Genomic DNA, 9659 nt, shown 5'->3' on the forward strand with positions numbered 1-9659 from the left:
TTCTTTAAGTGAGTTATTAAAGTCCTTCTTGATGTCCTCTACCATTATCATGAGATATGCTTTTAAATCTGGGTCTAGCTTTTCGGGTGTGTTGGGGTGCCCGGGACTGGGTGAGGTGGGAATGCTGTGTCCTGATGATGGTGAGTGGTCTTGGTTTCTGTTAGTAAGATTCTTACGTTTGCCTTTTCATCATCTGGTAATCTCTGGAGTTAGTTGTTACAGTTGTCTCTGGTTAGAGCTTGTTCCTCTCGTTATTCTGTTAGCCTCTATCAGCAGACCTGGAAGACTAGCTCTCTCCTTAGTTTCAGTGGTCAGAACACTCTCTGTAGGCAAGCTCTCCTCTTGCAGGGAAATTGCACAGATATCTGGCGTTTGGACCTGCCTCCTGGCAGAAGGTGTGTTCCACTCACCAGAGGTCCTAAGATCGCTTGGAGAATCCTCTAGGGACCTTAGGGGTGCCCGCTGACTTTGAGCCCAAGGTGACCCGGTGCTGGGCCCGACTGGAAGGGACTTGTGACTTGGTCAGAATGGGTTTTCTGCTTCCCTTCAAAATGAATTTTTGATTATCCCTAAAGTTTTTGTTGAATACTTGGACATATTGTTTTTATTTGTAAATATCACCACACTATGAGTTAATGTGTGTAAACACTGGTGTATATTTGTAGAAAAGGCTTTTCCACATAAAATGAGTAGAAAAAACTGGCAAATTCTAAAGGAGTTGACTTGCACTTAACAATTGTAGGGTTTCTAACCTGTGTGTATTCTCCTGTGTTCAGAAAGTAATTATGGACAATAGAGGACCAGGCTACATACTTCCTAATTGGAGGGTTTCTCTCCCATATGATTTCTCTTGGGGTTAGAAAATAGTGCTGGTCATTGGAAGTCCTTGCCACATGCTTCCACTAGTAGGGTTGGTTTCTCTCTTCTATTCTTCTTTTTTAGGGACCAGGCAACATACCATCAATTTTTTAAATAACTTATTTATTTTATGTGTATGAGTCCTCTACCTGCATGTACCCCTGCATACCAGAATAGGGAAACAGATTCCATCATACATGGTTGTGAGCCAGCATGTAGTTGCCGGGAATTGAACTCAGGACAGCACAATTGAAAGTGCAGACAGTTGATTTAACTACTGAGCCATGTCTCCAGCCCCATGAATTTTCTTATGCTTGGAAAGTTGTGAGGAAAAATGGAAGGCTTTGCCACATACTTCACACTTGTAGGGTTTATTTCCTGTATGAATTACCTTGTGTGTAGAAAGTAATGATGGATAATGGAAGGCCTTGCCACATAAGTCACACTTGTAGGGTTTCTCTCCTGTATGAATGATCTTGTGTTTAGAAAGTGAGGACCGATAGCAGAAGGGCTTTCCACACTCTTTACATTTGTATGGTTTCTCTCCTGTGTGAATTCTCTTGTGTTTAGATAGTGATGAAGGAAAACAGAAGGCCTTCCCACATAATTCACACTGGTATGGTTTCTCTCCTGAATGGATTTTCTTATGGTTGTAAAGTCTTGATGGATAATGGAAGTCCTTATCACATACCTCACACTTGTAGGGTTTTTCTCCTCTATGAATTATTTTGTGTTTAGAAAGAAATGATGAATTGCGGAAGGCCTTGCCACATACTTCACACTTGTATGGGTTCTCTCCTGTATGAATTCGCTTGTGTACCAAAAGTAATGATGGAAAATGGAAGGTCATACCACATACTTCACATTTGTATGGTTTCTCTTCTGAATGAATCTGTTTATGTCTGGAAAGTTTTGAAGGATATTGGAAGGCCTTGCCACATATATCACACTTGCAGGGTTTCTCTACTGTATGAATTATCTTGTGTTTAGAAAGTAATAATGGAATGCAGAAGGCCTTGCCACAAACTTCACATTTGTAAGGTTTTCCTCCTGTATGAATTCTGCTCTCTTTAGAACTTAATGATGGACTATGGAAGGACTTGGCACATTCTTCACACTTGTAGGGATTCATTCCTAAATCAAGCATCTGGTGATTTTGGAACACTTTTGTCCACACAAAGACTTTGCCACACTCTTTGCACTTATAGCATTTTCCTCCTGGTGAGGAATGATTGAGAAATTAATGAAGGTAGAGCAAAGTTGTGTAAATTTATAATGCTTCTATTTAATAACAAACATTTACTCATATTTGCATTTGTTTTTTATAAATGATAAGCTATATTCAAATTGCCAAACCTGTATCCAATTAAGCCTAAGTTAAGTCACAGAATAAGTGAAAATCATGTCACCTTCCAGTGAAAGAAGAGCATTAGTATATAGAACATGGAACCAAAAATATTAATCACAAGAATATTATAATGTAATCAAACATATATCAACTATAAAAACCAATTATGTAAATACACATCAGCTTCTTACCAAAATACAGAAAATTCATGACTAGATAAAAACAAAATATAGAATCGTCTACCTTTGAATACACCAGAGCAAACAATATTTCTATATTCTATATTATATGTACATAATATATTAAATATATATGATATAGATATAAATATATTAGTATAGAGTTTAGTTATGAAGTTATCAATAATAAATTTCAAGGGTTAAAGAAAGAAGTTTATGCATATCTTTAGGCATGATGGGTTTGCACAGTATGTGAACATTTCCGTGGTATTATTCAAACACTGATTTTTCTGCCTCGTATCTACTTGCCATCTAAACGTGGTACTGTAATGTGTATTCTAAGAATTTCCCATATGAAGTTTGTGTAAATATAGATCCCATTTTATTCTCTAACTTGTCAAGAAAACTGACAAGCCAAAAGACCAACTGTAGAGAGGAAAGAGTTGGACATCTGCAAGCCCAGGGAAGAAGAGAAGGCTGGGGGTGGGGGAGGAGAAGAAGAAGGAGAGGGACGGGAGGGAAGGAAAGGATTCACTAGGAGGATGGGGTCTGGAGAGACATGATGTAAAGACACACAAAGCCCTGATAGCCAGACTAATACAAATATGTAAGTATCCTGAGAATTTTGGCTAGGAGGTAGCCAGATTAACTTAGATTAGAACTCATCATTAACTGCCTGTAATTGTCTTGTGAATCTTATCAAATAAATCTTATAGTTTCAGTCCCTTTCATTTTGGAGCTACCCAGGGACAGAAAAAAATCTTCACTTTTAAAAATATATGTACACATTTTTAAATGCACTTTTTATATCTTATATTAAAAAAATAAACATCAGAGTTAAAGACTACTTAGAAATAACAGAGCTTTGGCTGTCCTGGGGAATACAAGTTAATCTCATGGTGAAAGAAAACAAAGCTTATGAGATTCAAAGCATCCTTAACATTAGATAATTTCCTTTCAAAGAAAAANACAGAAAAGTATAGCTTTAAAAGATGATTTTTACCACAATATTATGTCTTAATGGCTTTATATTAGATCTTAGAATTTCCCACTCTGATCTCTGATCCCCTCCTCCTGACACACCTTGGAGCATAGATGGAGCTACTCCTCTTTTCATACCTGAAATCTCTTGTATTTGCTCCAGACATGTGACCAGATATGGCTTAGACGAAGCAAGACCTGTTTGTGGGAAAAGGAAAAAACACTGTTAGGGTATTCTCTTGGAAAATAAAATGGTTCTTTCCAAACTGTGTATATAATCAATGATAACATACAATAGAGGACTATAGAGGATTCATTTTTCACATGTTTTCTGATGGGCACACCAGAATCCTTAGGAGAAACTTAGGAATTCTGTGTCCTGAGCTTCATATCTCTTATTTCATGTCCTTATTTATAAGGATAACTTTTAAAAGTGAAGTGTGTGACAGTCTCTGTAAGGTGTACCACTTACTTTCTAACAACAGTGAGACTTTTATGGGGATGTAGGGAGGAACCAACACCAGAGGGAATAGTTGTAAGGTATATAAATAATTCTAAATTTCCTTAAAAGTAGTCCTATAAATGGTATTGTTGGAAGCACAGGCTCCCATCAGATATTGTACATAATGAGGAAGTTTCATGCTGACAATTAATGGAAGCTCTCCTTACCCAGGAACACAAGGTTGCTGTAATTCTCCAGCATCACATCCCTGTATAGATTCCACTGAGCAGGCTCCAGGCATTCCCACTCCTCTTCAGAGAAATAAATGACCACATCCCTGAATGACAGCATTTCCTGAGAAAAAGAGAGAGAGAGAGAAAGAGAGAGAGAGAGAGAGAGAGAGAGAGAGAGAGAGAGAGAGAGAGAGAGAGAAACACACACTGTTGGGGGTTGGTCTGGTGCTGCTATGTGTTCAAATGCTAAATCTATACTACAAGATCTGGCTGCCACAAGACAAGCAAATTCTAAATGACACCTGCATTTATTGTATAAACCTTGCTCTCAAACTTAAAACTGTTGGTTAAATAAAACTGGCCTTTCTGCCTCCCCTGCCTTGGTATTCTGCTGCAGGGATACTGTTTGGGAGCATAAGAAAGAGAATGGAGGGTACATATGAGCTCATGGGGAAATTGGGAAGAATTGTGGGGCATTAATTAGGGAAGTGGAAGAACATAAATATGGATCTGAAAGTAACCTTGGACCTTCAACACCAGCTCCCTACCAGCCTGCAGTCCCTCTAGGTAAACCCAGCAGTGGTCACACTGATACATAAACCAGACAATGACTCAACAGAGAAAGAGTATTTCAACCACTTTTCCTTATGAATATTGATGCAAAAATACTGAATAAAATGACCTCAAACCAAATCCAAGAATACACCAAAAACATAATCCACCATGATCAATTAGTTCTCATCCCAGGAATACAGGGGTGGTTCAATATATGAAAATCTGTCAACTTACTCCATTATATAAACAAAATGAGACAACCAAAAGTTATATGACAATCTCAGATGCTAAAAAACCCTTTGAGAAAATTCAAAACCCCTTCATGTTAAAAGTATTGGAGAGATCAGGGATATGAGGTGCATACCTAAACATAATAAAAGTAATATACAGCAAGCCAATCTTAAGTTAACATCAACTTAAATGGAGATAAACTTAAAGCATTTACACTAAAATCAGGGACAAGAAAAGGCTGTCCACTCTCTCCATGTCTCTATAATATACTACTTGAAGTTCTAGCCAGAGCAATAAGAAAATGAAAAGAGATCAAGAGGATACAATCTGGAAAAGAAAAAGTCAAAGTATAGCTGTTTACAGATAATATGATACTATATCAGTGACCCTCCCCCACCCCCAAAAAATACTATATCAGAGAACTTCTAGAGCTGATAAATACCTTCAGCAACGTGGCTGGATATAAAATTAATTAAAAAACAAAAACCAAAAAACTTGCAGGGTGTGGTGGCACATGACTTTAATCCCAGCACTTGTGTGGCAGAGACAGGTGAATTTCTGAGTTCCAGGCCAGCCTGGTCTACAGAGTGAGATCCAAGGCATCCAGGGAACACAGACAAACCTGGTCTCGGAAGAAAAAAAAAAACAAAAAACAATCAGTAGCCCTCCTGTATACAAACCATAAACAGGCTAAAAAGAAATCAGGGAAATAATACCATTCACAATATCTGCAAATAATATAAAATATCTTGGTGTAACTCTAATAAGTCAAGTGAAAGACCTGTATGACAAGACCTTCAAGTCTCTGAAGAACGAATGTGAAGATGATATCATAAGATAGAAAGATTTCTCATGTACATGGGTGAGTAGGATTAATACAGTGAATAATGGCCATCTCATCAAAAGCAATCTACAGATTCAATGCACTTCTCATCAAAATTCCCATACAATTCTTTACAGACTTTGAAAGAACAATTCTCAACTTCATATTTAAAAAGAATAAAAAATAAAAAACCACCCAGGATAGATAAAACAGTTCTGTACAACAAAAGAACTCCCACAGGTATCATATTCCCCAATTTAAAGCTGAACTACAGAGAAAGAGTAATTAAAGAAACTGTATGGTATTGGTACAGAAATACACAGGTGGACTGAGGAAATCGAACAGAAAAACCTGAAATAACCTACACACCTCTGGACACTTAAATATTGACAAAGAAGCCAAAACCATACAATGGAAAAGAGAAAGCATCTTCAAAAAACTGGTGCCAATTTAACTGGATGTTTGCATGTAGAACGCAAATAGATTCATATTCATCACTCTGCACAAAACCCAAGTCCGAACGGATCAAAAAACCTCAACATAAAACCAGATACACAGGCTGGAGAGATGGCTCAGCAGTTAAGTGCACTGACTGCTCTTCCAGAGGTCCCCAGTTCACTTCCCAGCAACCACATGGTGGCTCACAATGATCTGTAATGGGATCTGATGCACTTTTCTAGTGTGTGTCTGAAGACAGCTGCAGTGCACTCATATAAATAAAAAATAAATCTTTAAAAAAACCAAACAAAAAGATACTCTAAATCTAATAGAAGAGGAAGTGGGGAGTAGCCTTGAATGCATTGGTATAGGAACAACTTCCTGAATAGAACACCAATAACTGAGGCACTAAAATAAACAATTAATGAATGGGATCTCATGTAATTGGAAACCTGTAAAGCAAAGGACACTGTCATAATGACAGCCTCCAGAATGGGAGAAGATTTTCAGCAACTGTAAAATTCCAGTGGGGTGACATCCAATTACATAAAAAAACTCAAAAATTTGGACACCAGCAAACCAAATAACCCAGTTAAAAAATGGGTACAGACCTAAGCAGAGAATTCTCAACAGAGGGAAACACTTTAAAAAATTTCTTTGGTCATCAGGGAAATGCAAATCAAAGTGACTCTGAGATTTTACCTTACAGCCACAGCACATGCAGGCAAGGAGTTAGGTAGGGCAATGGAAACACTCCTTGGTTGCTGGTGGGAGTGCTAAGTTATATAATCACTACAGAAATCAATGTGGTGGTTTCTCAGAATAATGGGGATAGTTCTACCTCAAGTCTCAGAGAGATCACTCTTGGGCATATACCCAAAAGATGTTCTACCATACCATAAGGACACTTGCTCAACTACATTTGTAGCAGCTTCATTCATAACAGCCAGAAACTGGAAACAACACAGATATCCCTAAGGGACAAATGGATAAAGAAATTGTTGTTCGTTTACACAGCAGAATAATATTCAGCCATTAAAAACAAGGATATCATGAAGTTTACAAGCAAATTGATGGAACTAGAAAACTTAGATTTTTCAAAACTTACTTTAAGTAGAGTTCTCAAATGTTTCAACCTTCCTTCTAGCCCACATACCAGTGGTAGGGGACAAAAAAGATTAATAGAAAACAGGGCTTATGGCCCTGTTTAGAAGTAGTTCTTGGGGTAGTAACACTCTTTGTTGTCAGGATATCAGCAGTCCAGTCCAATTACAAAACATCAAGCATGAATCAGGACAGGTAGCAAGATCCAACAGAAAGCACAAGGAACCACTGAATTCATGTGAAACAGTAGAAGCAGCCAAAATCCAACAGAAGTTCTTCGGTGCATTTCTCTCTATGTAGTGAAGAGCAGCAGAGCTTTGCTGGTCCTATCAATGCAGAAGCACCCTCTCACTGTCTGTGGGGTTCTATTTATCTTCTTTCTAAATATCAGGCACCTTCTCAAGTATCTGCTCTCAGCAAAACATCACATGCCCTCTGACAAGACAGCTTCCAGCAAAACATTACATGACACAACTGAATTTACAGAAACTAGAAACTTGCACTTCATCTTCTTGAGTGATGTAGCCCAGAACCAAAAGGATATGCATAATATATACTCACTTATAAGTGGATATTAGCTAAAGATACCCATGAGACAATCCACAGAATTAGAGACACTAAATAAAAAGGAGGGCCCAAAGGAGGAGGCTTGATTCTCACTCAGAATGGAATTAGTCATCAGAAGTGGATGGAGGGGTGAAGGTGGGAGGGGAAGGGAATTGGGAAGGATATGGGGATGAAGGATCAGGTGTAGGGAAAGCCTGGGAGAGAGGGCCAAAAGAGTGAATAAAATTTGGTGGTGGGCCAGGTTGAGGAAGGGGATCATTTATGTGATATGCTGGATTCTGGGATGGGAGAGGATCCTGGGAACATATAGGGGTGACACTATTTGAGACTCCTAACATTACGGAAGATGGAACCTAAAATGATTACCTCTTGTAGCCAGGCGGGACTCCCAGTGGAGAGATGAGGATGCCAATCAAACCATAAAAACTTCAACTCGAAATGTGTCCTGCCTACAAAAAAATGCATGGACAAAGATGGAACAGAGACTGAGGAAATAGCCAACTAATGATGGGCCCAATGTGAAACCCTGTCCATGGATAAGAACTATCCCTGATACTCTGTTAGGCTTGCAGACAAGCCTGTTTTAGCTGTTCTCTGAGAGGACCCATCCAGCAGCTCTCTGAAACAGATGCAGAGACCTACAGTCAAACATTATTAGCCAGAGCTGAGGGAATATTGTAGAAGAGTTGGGGAAAGGACTGTGGGATTGGGAGAGGGTAGGGACTCCACAAAAGACCAACGGAGTCAACTACTAACCTGGACCTTTGGGTGTTTCCAGAGAGGGAACCACCAATCACAGAGCATACATGGGCTAGACCCACCAGTTCACCTCCCATATATGTAGCACAAAGGCCGCTTGGCCTTCATATGGATCTCCCAAAGACTGAAGTGGAGGTTATCCCTGACCCTGTTTCCTGACAGTGGAGCCTGAGTCCTGATCTGGGCTGCCTCATCTAGCTTCATTGGAAAGGTATGTGTCTACTCCTCCAGTGACTTCATGGGCCACTGGGGGTTGGTCGGGGAGGAAGGAAGTGGTGCATGGGGAGAGGGGCAATGTGAGGGGGTCCTGGGAGAAAATGGGGGGGGGCTGTGATTGGAGTGAAAAGTAGGGAAATACACAAATGAATGCAGAAGAAAGAAGAAAGAGGGTTCCGGGACTCCGCCCAAAGTAGTCTGCACAGGGGAGAGTGTGCACCACAGAAGCTGACAGCTTTTGGGACAGGTGGGAGCCACAGAGCTTCTGAGGCAGCGCCCTTTTTGGGCTCCAGACATCCGGCCACCCTCCCAGCAAGAGGACAGGTGTCCGCCCGGCTCAGGAGCCCTTTGCCTTAGGATGGGCGGGAGCCATCTTGGTTACAGGACTCCACCCAAAGTACTCTGCACAGGTGAGAGTGTGCACCACAGAAGCTGACAGCTTCTGTAACACGCCAAAGCAAAACAGCTTCTGGGAAAGGTCCTGTTTTGGGCATTTGTCTTCGGCCAGGAAGAGGTCCAAACACCAGATATCTGTGCACCTTCTCTGTAAGAGGAGACCTTGCCTGCAGAGAGTGCTCTGACCACTGAAACTCAGAGGAGAGAGCTAGTCCCCAGGTCTGTTGATAGACGGTAACAGAATCACCAGAGGAACAATCTCTAAACAGAGACAACTATAACAAATAACTTCAGAGATTACCAGATGGTGAAAGGTAAACGTAAGAATCTTACCAACAGAAACCAAGACCACTCACCATCATCAGAACCCAGCACTCCCACTTCGCACAGTCCAGGGCACCCTAACACACCCGAAAAGCTAGACCCAGATTTAAAAGCATATCTCATGATGATGGTATAGGACATCAAGAAGGACTTTCATAACTCACTTAAAGAAATACAGGAGAACACTGCTAAACAGGTAGAAGAC

At 40.1% G+C, this 9659-nt stretch overlaps 1 protein-coding gene across 1 annotated transcript; it reads right to left on the bottom strand.

Annotated features, from left to right (window-relative positions):
• Window positions 1-363: 363 nt before the first annotated feature.
• On the bottom strand, window positions 364-8207 carry LOC115029064 (zinc finger protein 728-like). Its single transcript, XM_029468183.1, has 4 exons — window positions 8126-8207; window positions 4036-4162; window positions 3505-3564; window positions 364-2076 (listed from the first exon to the last, which is right to left on the bottom strand). The coding sequence occupies exons 2-4, from the start codon at window positions 4157-4159 to the stop codon at window positions 1133-1135; spliced, it is 1128 nt and encodes a 375-aa protein (XP_029324043.1). The 5' UTR covers window positions 4160-4162; window positions 8126-8207; the 3' UTR covers window positions 364-1132.
• Between the last annotated feature and the right edge of the window lie 1452 nt (window positions 8208-9659).

This window comes from Mus caroli, chromosome 13 (genome assembly GCF_900094665.2).
Source record: "Mus caroli chromosome 13, CAROLI_EIJ_v1.1, whole genome shotgun sequence".
Classification (NCBI taxonomy): domain Eukaryota; kingdom Metazoa; phylum Chordata; class Mammalia; order Rodentia; family Muridae; genus Mus; species Mus caroli.

Bases quoted from the DNA above. Each gene is read 5' to 3' on its own strand.
- LOC115029064 (XM_029468183.1), bottom strand. From the start codon at position 4,159: ATGCTGTCATTCAGGGATGTGGTCATTTATTTCTCTGAAGAGGAGTGG. The intron at 3,565-4,035 runs GTAAGGAGAGCT...TCCCACAAACAG, and splicing joins CAGCAACCTTGTGTTCCTGG to GTCTTGCTTCGTCTAAGCCA. The intron at 2,077-3,504 runs GTATGAAAAGAG...ATTCCTCACCAG, and splicing joins GCAAATACAAGAGATTTCAG to GAGGAAAATGCTATAAGTGC.